The sequence below is a fragment of the Podarcis raffonei genome, chromosome 8, assembly GCF_027172205.1.
Source record: "Podarcis raffonei isolate rPodRaf1 chromosome 8, rPodRaf1.pri, whole genome shotgun sequence".
NCBI classification, from domain to species: domain Eukaryota; kingdom Metazoa; phylum Chordata; class Lepidosauria; order Squamata; family Lacertidae; genus Podarcis; species Podarcis raffonei.
Genome location: NC_070609.1, coordinates 88,146,618 through 88,165,409, shown reverse-complemented (window position 1 = coordinate 88,165,409; position 18,792 = coordinate 88,146,618). Strand labels below are relative to the sequence as shown.

General features: G+C 45.8%; 1 protein-coding gene across 16 annotated transcripts in view; it reads left to right on the top strand.

The window, feature by feature from the left end:
* The window catches only part of AAK1 (AP2 associated kinase 1), a 105,581-nt gene that overhangs the window by 77,875 nt on the left and 8,914 nt on the right, over positions 1–18,792 (top strand). For 4 of the 16 annotated variants that reach the window (XM_053401361.1, XM_053401362.1, XM_053401360.1 and 1 more), the window contains 4 exons: positions 1,698–1,799; positions 4,684–4,785; positions 5,458–5,568; positions 10,467–10,571. The exons of 2 other annotated variants lie outside the window; for them this stretch is intronic. In XM_053401361.1, the coding sequence (XP_053257336.1) occupies positions 1,698–1,799; positions 4,684–4,785; positions 5,458–5,568; positions 10,467–10,571 (420 nt within the window). Of the gene's footprint in view, positions 1–1,697; positions 1,800–4,683; positions 4,786–5,457; positions 5,569–10,466; positions 10,572–13,057; positions 13,703–18,792 lie in introns of those variants that run through there. 10 more of the 16 variants (XM_053401372.1, XM_053401369.1, XM_053401375.1 and 7 more) reach the window with 9 other exon arrangements.

Here is an 18,792-nt window from a genome sequence, read left to right as displayed (position 1 = left end):
CTTCTGGGATGTGAGAGTCCTAAATAGAGAAGTCAAGCCACTTATCACTGTGTGACAATGGCAGATATTCAAGAGATCTTGGAGACAATAATTGCACCTGCTTCTGCTTGAGTGTAAATTAAGGGAGGTTCTGGCTTTACTGCACTGAATCAACTTTGGGAGCTTCTGTGCACATTATGAGAATGGTGCAAAACACTGAAATTAAACAAGAAGCTCTGAAATGCTGCACCAAAGCCTGTCCCATGTGGTTGCCATGCTGGCTGGGATTGATGGGAGATGTACTTCGTACACCTGGAGGGCATCAGGTTGGGCAAGGCTCCCCTGTGGCATGAGGTCCCAGGTCACAACCAAACATCTGCCATAAAACTGCTGTAGCAGAACATGCAGGTTGCTGAAAACATCCCTGCCAGATTTGGAGGGAGAAGGGACATCTATAGGACTTTCCCCTATACTTTCCAGGGAGTGAGACCACAGAAAGTACACAGCCCAGAATCCCACTGGACAATTCACCCCTGGCCTTAGGTATTAACTAGGATTAATTCTTTTCTTTTGGCCACGTGCAAGAAAAGGGGGGCAACGATTTGTAGGATTTGTGACTCATCTTTCTGTGATGTAGCTAATACCATGCATGGTTGTTTTGCAAAGTTTTTGTGAACTAACCACAGCACTTGCACAGAATCAGGAGCATGCAGTTTACAGGTCTCTGTGTTTCATGAATGCCTTTGGGATTCTGCAGCTCTCCTTACAGACAGAAGGGCATTTGAGCCGCGGTCTGCTGGTACCCATTCCTGAAAACGTGGAGTTGGGGAGGGCGGGAGAAAGTTACTAATGCCAATGATGTACTTTTACTGGGACTATTTCTTCTCTCCATGTTGATAAGCTGAGAGAAAAGCTGTGTGTGTGTGTGTGTGTGTGTGTGTGTGTGTGTCTGTTTGTGTCTGTGTCTGTGTCTGGCGGTGGGGCAGCTTCAGTTGAAATGTGGCCATTTGAGATTTTTGCAGTCCTAACACCTCATTTTATTCCTTTACTGATTTTCTCCTATCAGTTATGTTAAATGCCAACTTCCAGACATATTGCAGACATCATCAAGTATGACTGAGCCTAGAAAACTGAGCACTCTTAAGAGGTTAATTGAAATCCTACATTTTAAAAATCCAGTGTGTCTCCAAAAAAACCCACCACACTCAAACTAAAAGGAACAGGCAATGCAGATTGATTAATTTGTATAGTTTAGCTTGGCACTTTGGGGTTGTGTGTGTGTGTGTTTGAAAAGGAGTCAGCAACAATTCTGGGCCAATTCTCTATTGGCTATCAAGATGTTTTAGTGCAAGGATGCTAGAACATTCACTGTGATGAGCCAATTAAATGGGACACCTTGGGGAGGCTACAACAAGTAAAAAAAGTCTCTGCGGTCTTGTTTCTGTTTATGTGATTCAGTTATTAAAGGACCAGCTGGAAAAATCCAGGGCCCTGACTTTTCAGGTTGTTGCATGCTTAACCAAAGGATCCACATCTGCAATTAAATGCATATATTGGTGAATATAACCCTGATAGAAATCCTTTAAATGTTAGGTGCGTTGTTGACCTTGTTGAACAACTGCTGTTCTGCTTTAACCATTTTTTGTGTGTGATTTTTGCTTTATTTCTTTCTGCTTCTCTCCTTCCTCATTTCCTGCTCTCTCCCCCTCCCCTGCTAGAAAAACTGATTGAGGGCCTCAAATCTCCTGAGCCTGCACTTCTCCTCCCTGATATCCTGCCTCTCGCTGATCCCTTCGGTAGCACCCCTGATGCTGTGAATGGTAAAATCCTGAAAAGCCTCTCTGGCGTGTTCTGTCCTGCATGTTGACCCACCAGCATTGCATGTTTTGAACCGTAGCAAGCATGTGCCCAGAGGTCAAGCCAGCCAGAGCCCACAAAAAGTGACTTTGGGAGACAGAGGGTCATAGGATGTTGTCCAGTCTTTGGAATTCACTAGCCTATGGCTGAGTCTGCGAATCAGACATGTGAAGCTCCTGCACCCTGGGCATCACCGCCAAACCATCCCCTTCCCTTGTTCCACTAATTCTCCGCTTTCTGTAATCTATCACTTCTTCCTCTCATTTTTATCCTTCCCACGTGGGAAACTCAGGCCAGATCTACATGTGCAGCAAAAATGGGGTGGTAGAGTCCTGATGTGAATGGACTTCAAATTATACAGGAGGGCAGGAAAGGTTCATTCACTGGGCAGACGTGGGGAATCTTTGGCTGTTTAGATGTTATTGAACTTGCAGCTCCAGTCGGCGCTAGCAAACATGGTTGATGGCTAAGAATGATGGGAGTTGTAGTTCAGCAGCATCTGGAGAGCCAAAGGTTCCCCACCTTGGGGGGGGGGGGACCAAATCATTGGCTGAGCTCAGATAAACAGAAGTATGAGATTACTTTACTCCATATATGCCCACTTGACCTCTTTGATCGGCAAAACTGGCATTGTTACAGGTGCCACGTAATACCTGTCCAGTGTTCGTAAGAATTTGAAATTTTAGTGTGGCAGCACTGGATCTCCCTGCCTGTGGATATCAGGCAGGTGCCTTCACCGTATTCTTATCAGCACTTGCTAAAAACCTATTAGTTTAGGCAAGTCTGTCGAAGTATCTAGAATGCCAATGCAAATTGTAATCTGTTCCTCCATACCATGAATAATTTTATATGCTTCTAGCATGTTGTCTCCTACTCACCTTTTCCCTAAGCGAAAAAGTCCCAAACGTCATAAAGGAGTCTCTCCATCCCCTTGATCATTTTGGTTGCTCTTTTCTGAACCTTTTCCAACTCTACAATATCCTTTCCAAGATGAGGCAACCAGATCTGTTCCAGGTATTCCAAATGCAGTTGCACCATAGATTTATTTAATTGTACTGTATTATGATACTGGCAGTTTTATCTTCCATTCCTTCCCTGGTGATCCCTAGCACGGAGTTTGCCTTTTTCACAGCTGCCCTACATGGGGTCGACATCTTCACTGAGCTATCTACTATGACCCCCAAGGTCTTGTTCCCAGTCATTCACCTACAGTTCAGTCCCTATGAGTGTATATGTGAAATTAATATTCTTTTTGCCCTGACGTGCATCACTTTGCACTTGTTTACATTGAATTGCATTTGCCATTTTGCTGCCTATTTCTTTAGTTTGGAGAGGTTCCTTTCGCAGCTCTTCGCAATCTCTTTTTGTTTTAAAGAGCCTGAGCAATTTAGCACTGTCGGCAAACTTGGCTACCTCACAGCTCACCCCTAACTCTAGATCAGCAAGCTAAAAAGCTCAGGTCCCAATACTGATCCTTGGGAGACTCCACTTTCTACTCCTTTCCATCCAGAGAGCTGTCTATTTATCCCTCCTCTCTGCAATCTACTAACCTAACCCATCCCTGATCCACCAGAGGGCCTCACTTCACCCCCCCCTCCCCACTTTCCTGCTCTGAAATGATGCGTCCACCAATTTCTGCTATGCTTCTTCTTGCATCCTTAGAAATGGTTTGGCGTGCCTGGGTCTCTCTTGCTCTTGAGGAGCCTCAGTGGCTTTTCTCCTCAGATTTTTGTTTCTCTCTGCTGCATTCTTTCCCTTGCTCAAAGGCTTAAAAGCCCGGGATACAAAACACCCTCTGGCCCTTGCAAGCCTAAGCTCCCAGAGCATCCTGAATGGGCCCAGACAAGACTGGCTGGCTGGCCTAGTCCATCCTCTGGTCTCCCTTGTGTCATATCTTCCCTTCACAAAGCTGAGAATCAAATTGGGGTTTTTAAAGCTGTTGCATGTATTAAATAGCCATAAATATATACCTGATGTTCCTTTTCCCAAAATGTATCTTGAAAGGTGCAATTAAGCCACCAGTGTTGCAAGCACATCTTTTTTTCAGTTCAATGCATGCCATAATCCTGGACACTTTTGGAAAGCTAAAGAGACCCTTCCTAAGCATTTTAAGTAGCAAATTATTTCCAGCTGCCTATTTGCCGGAAGAAGAAATCGAACCAGCTACCAAAGTTTCATGGCATATTAAAGCCAAGCCTTATAATGAAACTGAATCACAGGAGTCTGGGCTGCATGCTTCCGTTTTTGAGACTTGTCTACATGTGTTAGAAAGCACATGGGGGCAATAAGGAACGTGAGCCTGACAGGCTCCATCTGCTCATCCCTAGCAATGAGAGAAGTTCTGCTGTGCAGAATACACCCAAATACCACAGCTCAGTGGGCAGGGCGTCTCCAGGGACCTGCGGCTTGCACCCTCTTCGCCTGGCCAAAGGTCATGTTGAAAGAACCCCTGCAGTTGTCCCTGCCCACATGATTCTGCATACAGGAGGGGCATGGAATCTCCTCCCATGGCTGTGGCATTGATGCTGTCAGAGGTACGTCTGGAAAGGAACCTCACTGACACTTGGAAGTTTGGGCTTGCACAGGTCTGCCAGTGTGCTGGATCTTTCTTGTTCTGTGCTTTCCTGGGTGCCCAGGAATGCACAGTTGTGCCAATGGGAATATCCCTTTGAAAATCACCCTCAGACTAAACTGACATTTAGTAGTGCAATCCAGGTGTTGGAATGTCTCTGCCTGCAGTGGGATGTCCAGGGCTTAGTGTTTCAGGCTATGGCCTTCTCTTCCTTTCTTTCTTCTGAACCTCACCTAACTTTGGCTTCTGCTCTGTTCCTTTGTGCCTTCGGAAAGGAAAAGCTGAACTAACAGTTGAGAGTCTCATCCCAGGCCTTGAGGCTCCTGTGTCGCAGCATATATCATCGCAGACAGACTCTGTGACTTCAAACAGAGCAGGTTGGTGGGGGCTTGAGCTCAGGCGGGCCATGATGTCAAGCTGGTGACATCATAATGAAGAAATGGGTGGGCTTCTGTGTCTTCCAGTCTCAGCAATGGGGCATTGCCTGCAAGCCGAACTTTTCTTTAAAGTGCTAATTTGAAATCTTAAAAAGATCCATACACCTTCTCTGGGGTATATATATATATGCGCACAACCTCTCTCCAAATGCTACACATTTAAATAAGGCAAAGTATTAAACAGCATAACATTCTGCAACCTGCAGCCTTGGCATTATCAACACCACTCTCTCACAGAGCTAACAGATTAGAATCAGTCGCATCTACAGTTCAGCCCAGAGTGCTGTAACTGTAATCCTCCTATCACATTGAATTTCAACTCCTTAAAATCCAGAGCTGTTAAATAAGCAGCACAGCATCCCCCAAAGCCCTTTAAGCTGATATTTTTAAGAACACCACCACCACCACCTGAAATCAATTTATTTGTTCAGAGGCTGCTTGTATATGCCGAGTCCTTTCAAAACGACTAATTTTGGCCCCACTTCAGCCCAGGATTTTAAAAACCGATACATTCAAGCTCAGGATGAGTTGCAAGCAGACAGCTTGCCAGGTGTGACTGCTAACCTCCTCTTCTCTGTACTGTTTTCTTGCTTGCTAACCGGGGACCATCAGATTCTGTCACTGGGGAGGACTCCCTGCTTGACTGCTCTCTGCTTTCTAATCCTGCTGCTGACCTTCTGGATGAGTTTGCTCCTTTAGCCGTTTCAACCCAAGCTCACAAAGGTAAAGTACCTTTAAGTGTTGTGTACAAATGGGAGAGGAGGTTGGGGAATGGGAGAAATGTGCAACATGAAAGTGGTGGAAGCATCTGTGTTAAAAGCTGTGGCGGCCCCTGTGTGCCAAGGCAGGATGGTGGTTCAATTAGCAGGAGCCTGTTAGTTCCAAATTATTTTTTGTGTGCCAAATGACAATGCCTTCATTTCTTCTTTCCTGGGTCCAGTGTGATCTCTTAACATGAGTTTCTGGGGGCTGGATGGGGGTGAACCCCTACGTTGGCACCCCCTTCCTCTTTCTTTCTCTTCAGATCACAGTGCAAAACTTCCTTCTTCCATGAGCATTTTTGTGATAGCTCTTTCACAGTTGATGCAGCTTAGTGGCCAATTGTTTGAGCTGCAAGTTGGACTCATAGGAAGTGAGCAACACACTATTTCAACCACTCCCAACCTGGTGCCTTCCAAATGTTTTGGGCCGCAACTTCCATCAGCCCAGGACAGCCTGGCCATATGATTCTCAAGCTGAGCTCTGCTGTGCTGCCTGGAGATGGTGGGAACTGCAGCTCAGACAGGTTGAGGTGCCAAGTTGGGAATTTGCCCAGCCTGGTCTGAAATATGGGCTTCAAAATTGCTGGCGTTCCTTCAGCGCTTGCCTGTGGAGTTCTTGCTCTTCCTCTGGTCTCTCCATCTTCACTCTCTAAATGTAAGCTGCTTGTGGGGCAGGCCCACCAACAGAGGTGAGCAGCTATAAACTTCTGGCAGTTGAATCCTTTGGGTGTAATCTGATACCGAGGGCTGCGTGCCTGTGCTCCACTTGTTTGTGTCAGATCTTTCTTCTCAGCATCTTTTGCTTGTGTTTGTCAGGGAAGAGTTAGAGTTAGAAGATTCCAGTTTCCCAGAGGGAGAAAGCATTCCCCAAGGGGGGAGGAGAGCAGTGAATTGAAGAGAAGAGAGCAATAGGGAGGGACCAGCTGTTCCCAGGAAAGGCCAGGGTTCAGTTCTAGCTCAGATTCGGAGGAGGGGAGATACAAGCCAGCTCTAGCCAGGAGGTTAGAAAAAAGAGCGGAAAGCGAAGGGAAGGGCGCCTTCGCCATTTTGAGAGTGGCTGGTCATGGAGAAGCAGAGCTCAGAAGGTATCTGAAAGAAATGACTCTGAGGAATAATATTTAAGAACCGTTTATAAGAAGGTTTTGTTAATACGCAATAAAAAGTTTTATAAAAGAACAAGAAGCATTTGTGTGGTGATCTGAAGAGGACAACGACCAGTCCTGACAGTGTTCCCCTGTAAAGAGCAGGGCCTTTTCATTGGTGGCTCCCTGCTTGCGGAATGCTCTCCCTGGGGAGGCTGGCCTGGCACCATCGTTGCATATCTTCAGGCGCCAGGCAAAAAGATTCCTTTTTAACTGGGCCTTTTGCTTTTAACTACTTATGACCTTTTAGAGAGGGTGGGATATTTTAATGTATCACCTCCCTCCCCAGTCCTAATGTGTGCGGGTTGGCTCTGGGTCGCCATGACATAAAAGCAACTAATACATTTAATAAATAATAATGATGGTGATAAGTGCCCCGGATGCACATGGCTAGCGCTAGATAAATTACCGTATTTTTCGCTCTATAAGACGCACCAGACCACAAGACGCACCTAGTTTTTGGTGGAGGAAAACAAGAAAAAAAAAATTTCTGAATCCCAGAAGCCAGAACAGCAAGAGGGATTGCTTCGCAGTGAAAGCAGCAATACCTCTTGCTGTTCTGGCTTCTGTGATAGCTACGAAGCCTGCATTCGCTCCATAAGATGCACACACATTTCCCCTTACTTTTTAGGAGGGAAAAAGTGAGTCTTATAGAGCAAAAAATACGGTAATTGTCCTCTTGGCACAATTGCAGTGCTTTGGAACGGCTGACCATTGCCATCTGTGTTTCACAGTGTAGCTTCAGGCCTTTGGGGATGAGCTTTCCAAATCTGGCCTGGCCCCACCTCCCCAGCCCAGGCTGGCCATTGGCTCTGTGTTGGGCAGGAAGGGATATAAGGACTTCTTTCCAAGCTGAGCCTTGCTTGAACATAGGAGGAAGTGAACATAGTAAGCTGTCAGACCATTAGCCACTCCAGAATTGCCTATGCTGACTTACAGCAGCTCCCAGCCCTATATGGGGATGCTGAGGATCAGAGGCACCAAGTGCCGCGCAACAATTGGGGGGGGGCTCATCGCGTGCACGTGACATCACACGTGCAATACCCCCATATGATGTCACAAGTGTTGGAAGGAGGCCACGAGGCCCAGTGAGGCTGTCCGTCACTGCAAGGAGGCCTGGCAAGGCCCATCACCTCAAGATTTTTTTTGGGGGGGTAAGCCCCATCACCGCATACTTTGGGGGGGGCTGAGCTGTCATCAGCCCCATAGAGTTGGCACATATGCTGGAGATGGAACCTGGAACCTTCTACATTCAAAGCGGCTTCCCTTCCCTTGAGCGACCAGATCTACTGGAGCTCCAGCGCATCTTGCGTTTCTGGCCTGGCGTTTTTTATCCCTGGCTTGTTCTCTGCTCTTGCCTCCTGGTGGGGCTCTTTGCCCTCGCAGCTCTCAGTTCCTGGCTCACTCCACACTGCATGTGGCCCAGGTGAGCTTTACCCACCAAGCGGCAATAAAATACTCCTCTTGGTATGGGCTACATCTGCCTGGAGTTCTAGTACATCAGCATCTTTTGCTGGGCATAATGAAGCATGAGCGACAAAGGGAATTGTTATGAGCAAGAGCACCAGTTTTATGTTTTATCAGTAGCTGGATGTGCAGTGAGCAAGTGCAATGGGAATGGATCCATGTTGCTTCCACTGGAGTAAGAAACTAAGAGTGATTTACAGTTCTGTTGTTGTTGTTTAGTCGTTTAGTCATGTCTGACTCTTCATGACCCCATGGACCAGAGCACGCCAGGCACTTCTGTCTTCCACTGTCGCCCGCAGTTTGGTCAAAGATTTACAGTTCTAGCTTGTTCTAAACATTAAGATGAGGTTTCTGAGGATAGGAGCTGTTTGCTAGTATAACAGCTAACCTCAGAAGGTGGTGGGCTCTCTTTCATTCAAGGTTTTTAAACAAGGGTTAGATGGCCATCTGTCAGGGATTCTTTAGTTGTGGTTCCTGCATTGCAGGGGGTTGGACAATAGTCTCTCTATATAACAAAAGAATTAAAATTGGAGACCGTCAACTAGCCATTATGGAAAGATGTCTTGTTAATTCCCAACATTAGCCTGGCAGAATAGAAGAGTTTTCAGCAGGTGTTTAAAGATTGACTCAGAAGGCACCTGCTGAATCTCTAGTGGCAGGGTGTTCCACAGGACAAGGTTCTGTTTTGAATTGCTGTCAGATGAGCCTTGTCAGCTTGCGGGATGACCAACAACGCTCTTGCAGATGATCTTGATGGGATATAAGGGTTTAAGTGGCTCTTAGGGCACCCTGGACCTAAGTTGTTCAGGGCTTTGTAAATAAATACAGGGACCTCAGACCTGGCTTGGCAGCAGATGAGCTTAGTTAGGATTAGTTAGGATTCTGTTGTTCTCTATGTTGGAATCTGGGTGTGGGAAGAAGCGAAAGTGAGTGGGAAAAGTGATCTGCTTAATTTCAAAATAAGCAAAATAAGGCAGGGAAGCGGTCTATCCGTGGTCCTCCAGATGTTGTCGGATTCCAACTCACTCACCCCAGCTAGCATGGTCCATAGTTGAGGGTGCTGAGAGCTGTAGAATATCTTGAGCTTCCCCATCTCTAAAAGAACTCCTGGTCATTCTTTGGCATCCTCTTGGTGGAGGTAGAAATTAAGAATCTTTGTTTAATAGTTTTTTTTGGGGGGGGGAATGTTACAGATATTGCATTTCTTCCAGTCAGTAGCACTTTGAAAGCAGATTTAATTCCTTGGAGAAGTTGCCTTACTCTTGTGTGTGCGCATGCGTGTGTGCAAACTGTCTGAAGCTGGTATGCTGAGTTTCTTCTAGCATCACCTTACGCCACTAGGAAGCTCTGCCATTGCAGGACCACTAAGTGGCAGCTGCTTTTGCTGGGGGTTTGCCACTTTTCAAAAGTGACTCGACGGGATCTCTGGTCAAAATCTGTGCCAGAACTGAAACCACACCTGACAGCTCTGGGCCAGCCTGAAATAACCCCTTGCCCTCCACAGTGAGTGCCTTGGGAGCATGTGGGAATGTCACTGAGCTCGTGGCTTGGAGGAGGAGCCCTGTTTTCCACAACTGTGGCATCTCGAAGGGGGTGGTAGACTACGTTTGCCTTCACAAATGGTATTCCCACCATGAGTGCGTTCTGTGAACCGCCCTGAGTATAGGGCCTCTGGGTATAGGGCGGTATATAAATTCTATACATAATAATAATAATAATAATAATAATAATAATAATAATAATAATAATAATAATAATGAGTCTGCCAGAGGCCCACACCCTCCTGGTGGAGCACAGCACTGCCTCATTTGAACCAGGGCTCGGGCTTCTCTCTTCACTGCCTTTTCTTGTGCCTTGTGAGATCAGGTCCCTGGGAACGTTACTAACTCTCTAACGCAGCCTGGCTGCTTCCTTTCTCACAAAACTGCCTCTGCTGCCGCTGCCGCTTCTGTTTATTTTTCATGTTTATACCTCGCTCTCCTTTTTAACTCATAACAATTTAAAGCTCCAGCTTCCAACCTTGCCTTTGCTCGCCTGGTGTGTCCTCCAGCTGTTTGGGACTGTGATGGGAGCTTTTCGACCCAAACAGCTGGAAGACATGGCGGGTTGGGGAAGACTCTCCGTCCGCTAATCCTTCTTTGCAACAAAACACATGCAGCTAATGTTGTTTTGGTGGTTTCTAACCAGCTTTCTCTGCTCTATCTTTTTGCTCCTTTTTAAAACTTCCACCCCTCTCCCCATCGTGCGGCAGAAGATACTAACCTGATCTCTGGCTTCGATGTCCCTGAGGGCTCTGAAAAGGTGGCAGGAGACGAGTTTGACCCCATCCCTGTGTTGATATCCAAAAATTCACAAGGTAAGCAGGCAGACTGGGGGTGACTTCAGATTTTAAGGCAGTGTCTTTCTTTGTGGTAGCATGTATGGCCTGAAACTAGACCTGAGGCTCAAGGCTTGCAGGGTCTCCATGCCTGAGCCCAGTCTTCTTCAGCTTCCATAGTCTTGGCAGCGCTGGGCTCCTTTCAGTTCCCACTTGTTGTGACAAGGACACGTTGAGGAAAGGTGAGCACCCCAACATCTTGAGTAATAAGAAAATTATTTTGGAATCTGGCATAATAGTCTTACTGCCCCAAATCTCCTGATCATAAAGGGGGAACTACCTCTAATCATCTCCAAAGGACCCTTGTGATTTAGAACCAAATTCCAGTACTCAAGATTTGGTTAGGCTTCCACCGGGGCCTATACCAACCCAATGAGATTTGCAGTTGATTTCCATCACTACTCTATGGCTCCTTCCAATGCCACGCCCTATTGGTTTAAAAAGCAGGTTGCAACTTAGCATAATTAGGAGACAACCACCCACCTTGTGCCCATGGAACTAATCCTGAGGGTCTTTGAATCCTGACCCAGAGTTCACTGCAGGGAATATCTATAATACAAGCTTGAGGATTTGTGGTGGAAGGAATCAAGGGGTAGGGCCTCTTGGCCAGGTGACCCACTGGATTCACAGCCCCTCTCTCCCACGCATTGCCATCCTGATTTTTGACTGGGAGTTTCATATAGGCCCAAAGGCACAGAGTTATATTCTAAAACACAACACATCTTAAAGCTAGAGAGTGTATTGGGGTGCTAGGCTGCAGTTGAACATTCTGTCATAAAGGGACACAGGTGGCACTGTGGGTTAAACCACAGAGCCTAGGACTTGCCGATCAGAAGGTTGGCGGTTCGAATCCCCTCGACGGGGTGAGCTCCCGTTGCTCAGTCCCTGCTCCTGCCAACCTAGCAGTTTGAAAGCACGTCAAAGTGCAAGTAGATAAATAGGTACCGCTCCAGTGGGAAGTTAAACGGCGTTTCCATGCACTGCTCTGGTTCGCCAGAAGCGGCTTAGTCATGCTGGCCACATGACCCGGAAGCTGTACGCCGGCTCCCTCGGCCAAGAAAGCGAGATGAGCGCCGCAACCCCAGAGTCGGCCACGACTGGACCTAATGGTCAGGGGTCCCTTTACCTTACCAAAGCAGCTGTGCAGAGAAAACGCGGAATGTAGACCATGAGCAGCTGAAAAGGAGCAGGGGCATCTTTTGATAAGACATGCGTAACATTGAGGCCTCCATGGGAAGACACAGAAGCTCCCTATTGAATAAGAATTTGGTGCGCCACAACTTTTGAAATTGCCTTTCCCCCTTTGTCCCTGGTCCATGCGCACAGGACTCTCCCTCTCGATTTTTGTCATGGAGCCCTGCCCAGTAACAGATTCCTGATCTAATATTTCCTTAACACTGTTGTAAAATCATCCTAGAGAAGAGGATACTAAATGAGGTTGCTTAGAGAGGGAGGAGATCTAGATCTAAGCCCCTGACCCTCCATTTATTCTGTTTACTTATTTCACATAATCTATACACTGCTTAAGGGACATGGGTGGCGCTGTGGGTTAAACCACAGAGCCTAGGATTTGCCGATCAGAAGGTTGGTGGTTCGAATCCCCGCGACGGGGTGAGCTCCTGTTGCTCGGTCCCTCTCCTGCCCACCTAGCAGTTCGAAAGCACGTCAAAGTGCAAGTAGATAAATAGGTACTGCTCCAGCGGGAAGGTAAATGGCGCTGCTCTGGTTCGCCAGAAGGGGCTTAGTCATGCTGGCCACATGACCCGGAAGCTGTACACCGGCTCCATTGGCCAATAAAGCGAGATGAGCACCACATCCCCAGAGTCGTCCACGACTGGACCTAATGGTCAGGGGTCCCTTTACCTTTACCTTATACACTGCTTGACTGTAAAAGCAAACAAACCTCAATAAAATTATCAATAAGAAAAACCAACAATAATTTAAAACTTTGAAAAAGTTAAAACAAAAATAGACTAAGTACAGATTAAAACTCGCATCAACTTTCTGTACTGGCTTGTCTAAACAAAAACGTTTTTAGCAGACACCTGCCTGACTTCTATAGGCAGAGAGTTCTGAAGTGTAGGTGCTGCCACACTTAAAGATAAAGTTAGTTCTCCTGTTGACATCTGTATCAGGAGTGCAGTGCCACGGGCAGAGCCGCTGCTGGCTGACTTAACTTTTTAGAAGGGAGCAGCTGAGACCTTTGGTTGTTGGAATCTCTCTTCAAAAACCACGTTGAAGACTGTGTCTGCAAAACTTTCTGCATCTATCTACTGTAACTCCAAGAGCCACGCTTGTGTAGATTCCAGACTGCTGCTGCTGCTTTCTCTAGTTTGTAGCTTGCACTTCCTTTTTGTTTGCTTGTGAACGCCTTTTTCATTTTATTTATTGAAATAAAAAAGCTAACTTTTAATTCCCTTTAATTCTCTTGCTCGATACTGAATTGCTATCTCTCACACTTTCAGGTGGGCATTCTAGAAACAGCAGTGGAAGCTCTGAATCCAGTCTTCCCAACCTAGCCAGGTCTCTTCTGCTAGTGGATCAGCTCATAGACCTGTAGCAGCCACTCAGTAACCAAGGCGGTTTCTGTAACGTACCTTAAATCCAATGTGGGTTTTTTGTTTTGTTTTGTTTTGTTTTTGTTTTCCCAACGGAGCTAAATCTTTAGTTGTCAGGTGATTTTGTGTTCCTGCTGTTGTTTTGTTTAAAAATAACCCTGCAGATGGAAGGAGCCCACACCCTGAACCCCAAATCATGGCCCCTCTCTTGGGACTCCCTTGCCCTCCGTCTCAGCACGTCCTTGATGCAACTTGCTACCTTGTGCACTTCTCTCTACTAGCCTATCTCTAATGGGAGCACCGCTGTTTATTAATCTCTTTGCTATGATTTCACCTCCCCACCAGCTCCACTGGAACCATAACTGTACATGAATTACGTGTAACCTGTGTATGATCCTTACTAGAAATGCATACAACTAATACATCTGGGGCCCCCATCCCGCCTTAGTCTAGAGAATGCTAACCAAATGGTATGTCAACTTCTTTTCGTAATCTAAAACCAAGAAGGAGAAGGACCGTGAAAATAAGTCACCATTGCCCCTCTCTGATGTGCAGGGGCTCTCTTAGGAAGGCTTTGGGGCAGGACTCTGGGCATTGCCTCCTCCTCCTCCTCCACAGCTAAAACTGTGCTTGAGATCTGCTGAGTAGATACATTTCCAGCTTGGAAAGTGGACATTTTGCTCCCTAACCAGCATTCTGCAGTATGCTTAGGAATGGGCTGTGCTTAATAAAATAAGATTTAAAAAACAACACCCAAGCTATGGAAATTATCCATTGCAAAATAGTTAAACGTAAAACATCATAATGTCTAAAAAGCATGGCTAAGGTTTTTTTTCCCTGTTGGATGAATCCTCAGTTGAAGAGGGCATTTGTAGCAACGGATGTGTACTCTGGTGGAGGGCTTGGCCTGTAGAGGAATTCTGTAAAATTAATGTACATGTCAGACATTCCTGCGGGTGAGGTTGTTTTTGGTTTTTTTCTTTTGGCTGTCTCCCTATGTTGCAACTAGGTATAGTGTTAACACAGTACTATGGAGCCATTCCCGCCCCCCTTCCCAGTAGGCAAAGGACTGTAATCTTTATTTAGATCCTTCAGTCTTTGTAGAGCTCGCATGCACACCTTGTCAGCCAGTTGAGAGTAAGTGCTTTCCAGCTTAGGTGTACCTGAATGGGTCTTACCTTTTATTTCCACCTTGATATGCTCAGTTTCGTCAAACTACTGGATAGAGTAAACTTGTTTTCATCGGCTTCTGATCTTCAAGTCCAAAGTTAACTTGCCACTCTGAATATGTTCTTCTGAACGGAAGGACCTACCCTGACTCCATAGTGGAATAATTATTAGCTTAATGCTAACTCTGTGTATGTGTATGTAGCTGTATTGGTAAAAAGTGCAGTTTTCCCACGTGTGAAAGTATGAATGACTAAATTTATAGATGTACCAGCCTCTCCTACATGAAGGAAAGACACTTTGATGACGTCCCTGAGTATTCCCCCTTCCAGCTTCCCCACCCCCCATCTAAATCTTCCCCTCAGAAATTAGCTTAACAAATTCTGTAAATAGGATTTAATCGTCATGTCCGTTCTCTCTGAATCTTTCTAAGATCTACATGCACACTTCATGATAAAAAGTATTGCTTATGTGTGATGTGTCCATTTCCGTGTTTCTGCTGCACTTTCCTGATGATTTACATGACAGAACTATGGAAATTATCTTAGTAAAATTGTTGATAGATCTTTATATTTTTTTGGGAGGGGGGTGGGGTTGTTTTGACTTCTGAATCCCGAAGCACAGGCGACCGGGTCTGGATTATGTGGACAAAGCTTTAGATAGAACGTTATTGTATAGTCAGATACTGAAAAAATATATGGAAAAAAAGAATGGATTTTTTTAAACAAAGTAACCACCTGCTGTGTATAAGAAACCAAAAAAAGAACATTTCTGTGAATTAAAGTACTTTTAAAAAAGAATGTTTAACATTTTAAGTCTACTTGAACTTGTTGAAGAGTTCTGGACACAGAATAATGGAAGTACCTGGTGGCTTGAGGACAGTGCTGTGAGCAAAACAACTGTGAGTGTTGGGACCTTTTAAATTTTTGTTTTGTTTTTCCAAAAATGAATCATGCATCTGGATTGGCAAATCTAACATGGTGGAAATAATTTATCCTGTACTAAGGTTTATGAATTGACCAAAAGTCATTGAAATGACGTGTAGCAGATTCTTTAATAAACAGCGCAAGACTGAAATTCTGGGAATGATTATTAGCCTGTTGCAATATATTGCGGGAGGTTGAAGTTCCTTTTTTCAAAAGGGTGATCAAGTATAGGGTGTGTGGGTGTGTTGCAAGGCTGCCGTTAGGCAGAATCAGACAGTCTGCAGCCCATTGGAATACCAGTAAAAAAGGGCAGGGAACAAATATCTTGATTATGATCATGCGAGGCATCACCTGGATTTTCTGCCTCCAAGACCAAAATGTCTTTGATTGCTCAAATGTAATGCCCGGGGGAATTACTTGATTTCTCATATCCTTAAAGACAAGGATAAAGGTGTGTCTTCTACTCATGCCATGAGCCCCAATCTCTGTCCCTGTGTTTTTACTGGGGGAACTATTTCCCCCCAATGAGTTGCTTAAGCAGCTGCAATTGATAGACCAGCAGCTGGGAAATGCCATGGTCTAGGTTGACAACCTTAGTTGTGATAGACCTAGGGTGGCCAACACCTGGTGCCCTCCAGATGTTGTTGGCCTCAAGCTCCGATCAGCCCCAGATGGCATGGCGAATGAACAGGGTTGATGGAATCTGTAGTTCAACAACGTCTGGAGAGCACCCCATTGACTTCCCCAGCGGTCTGCTGGAAATTCACTGGGGAGAAATTCAGCACCAGAAGTGGCGTCTTTGTTGTTGAATTTCTTGCTGTCTGAGCTAGTTATTTAATATTTCTGATGTGTGTGTGTATACTTTTGTTTTGTAAATTGTGTGGGCTGACTTTTGTCTTGCACACTAATAATACCAACAGCAGCAGTAACAACAACGATGAAATGGGCGGCACCCCACTGGGTGTATTTTAAATTTGTAAAGTAGGAGTGCATACAATTCCTGTATGGGCTCAATGTGGGCTCAATGACCCTTTGGGTCCCTTCCAACTCTACAATTCTATGTTTCTATGCTCAGCATCTCTTCACAATCAAAGCGTTATTTTGAAGCTGTGCCAATGAACTGCTTATTCGGAACCACTTCAAGCAGGATCAGGGCAACTTATCATTCTCAGAAAGAATCTCAGCAAGTAGTTGGCTTCCCTGATATTGCTCGGATCACCCCTGACCTTTGGCCTTGCTCCCTGGGGTTGGTAGGCACTGTGGTGCATCAAGATCTAGTTGACGACACCTGTTCTAGGTAGCCCAGTGAACTGCAGTCTACCTTCAGGTTGCCCCTGCAGAAATGTTTCACTGCAAGTAGTGCCAAGCTCAGCCTGGCATGGTTAGTGTTTGTTGTGCTCTCTTAGATGATAATTGGCAGTAGACAATGTAGTTAAAAGTTCAAAGTAAATTCTGTAGCCCATTGATCATAACACAGCACTGAGATGCTGATCCATGTCCCGCGACAGCCTTCATCAAGCTGATGCACTCCAGCAGATGTTCTGGACTAATAATAGTAGTAATAATAATAATAATTAATAATAAATTTTATTTATACCCCACCCTCCCCAACCAAGACCGGGCTCAGGGCGGCTAAAAACCAATAATAAAAACAAGTTGATTAAAATACAACATTAAAACAATTAAAACATTAAAATGCAGCCTCATCACAGGAGGAGAAAGGAAAAAAGAAAGGGGGGCGGGGAGGGAATCAAATTGATTCTAAGACAAAGGCCAGGTGGAACAACTCTGTCTTACAGGCCCTGCGGAAAGAAATCAGATCCCGCAGGGCCCTGGTCTCATGAGACAGAGTGTTCCACCAGGCCGGAGCCAGTGTTGAAAAGGCCCTGGCTCTGGTTGAGGCTAATCTAACTTCCTTAGGCCCTCTAAGGTGTTGCTATTTATGGACCTTAAGGTCCTCTGTGGAGCATACCAGGAGACTACAGCTCCCTGCCCAACCCCAGACAGCATAGCCATATAATTTCTAAACACCACTGAGAAATTCACCACTGAGAAATTAAAGCACCTGAAATAAATAAGTACAAAATGAACCTTGGGCTAACGGGATATGTAGCCCAAGCCATCTGACAGGCATCAGTTTAGCAAAGGTTGCAGTGAACCATGTTCTGGCACAACTGCAATCTCTGAAAGAAGGGGGGAGCTAGCGTGATACTGCAATGCTTTTCTGGAAGGAGGAGCTGCTCTTATCTTGTCAAAGGGTTGCCGTGGCCTGTTGCTTTTCGGACATGAGTGGAGAGCTATGCCGAGCAAGTGGAAACTGCTGCCTGCCCTCTGCAACAAACTGCCATGTAAGAACATTGAAGAGAAAGCACTGATCCTGATGGGGAACCCACAAGCCATACAGCACCTCTTTCCTATGGCTCTGCCTTCCTCTTTACCCTGGGGATGATGGTGATGATGCTTTCATCTGCAACCAGATTAGAATATCACTCTTTAGGGGTGGGGTTTTGAAAACACAAGTGGAAACTGGTACCTAGTAGCCATTAACTTGGTGATGGAGACGGAGGTTCAAGCAGACCTTTGTATGGAAAATGCCCAAAGTAATTTGGTGGTTTGTTTGCTTTTAATAATAATAATAATAATAATAATAATAATAATAATAATAATATATTATTTATTATTTATACCCCGCCCATCTGGCTGGGCCTCCCCAGCCACTCTGGGCGGCTTCCATAGAAACCAAAAATACACTAAAATATCACATGTTAAAAACTTCCCTGAACAGGGCTGCCTTAAGATGTCTTCTGAATGTCAGGTAGTTGTTTATCGCTTTGACATCTGATGGGAGGGCGTTCCACAGGGAGGGCGCCACTACCGAGAAGGCCTTCTGCCTGGTTCCCTGTAACTTGGCTTCTCACAGCAAGGGAACCGCCAGAAGGCCCTCGGCGCTGGACCTCAGTGTCCGGGCAGAATGATGGGGATGGAGATGCTCCTTCAGGTATGCTGGACCAAGGCCGTTTAGGGCTTTAAAGGTCAGCACCAACACTTTGAATTGTGCTCGGAAACGTACTGGGAGCCAATGTAGGTCTTTCAAGACGGGTGTTATATGGTCTCGGCGGCCGCCCCCAGTCACCAGTCTAGCTGCCGCATTCTGGATTAGTTGTAGTTTCCGAGTCACCTTCAAAGGTAGCCCCACGTAGAGCGCATTGCAGTAGTCCAAGCGGGAGATAACCAGAGCATGCACCACTCTGGCGAGACAGTCCGCAGGCAGGTAGGGTCTGCTTTTTAATTGTGCTCCAAATATGCACCAGTATATTTGGTTCTGTATGGAAAGCAAATGGAAGCATTCCCTGCCCAGAGGAGCATTCAGGATTAACCAGAAAGGTGGGATTCACCCTGATATCACAGTTGCCATCTTAATGGCAGGCAGTTCTGTGGAAGTGAGAGTACAATGATCCAGAAAAGCTTTGTTTATGGAAGAAGAATTTTGAGGGAAGGGACCTCAGGGAGAGGCAGGTTTCCTGATGGGTGAAGAAGGTAAAATTTGAT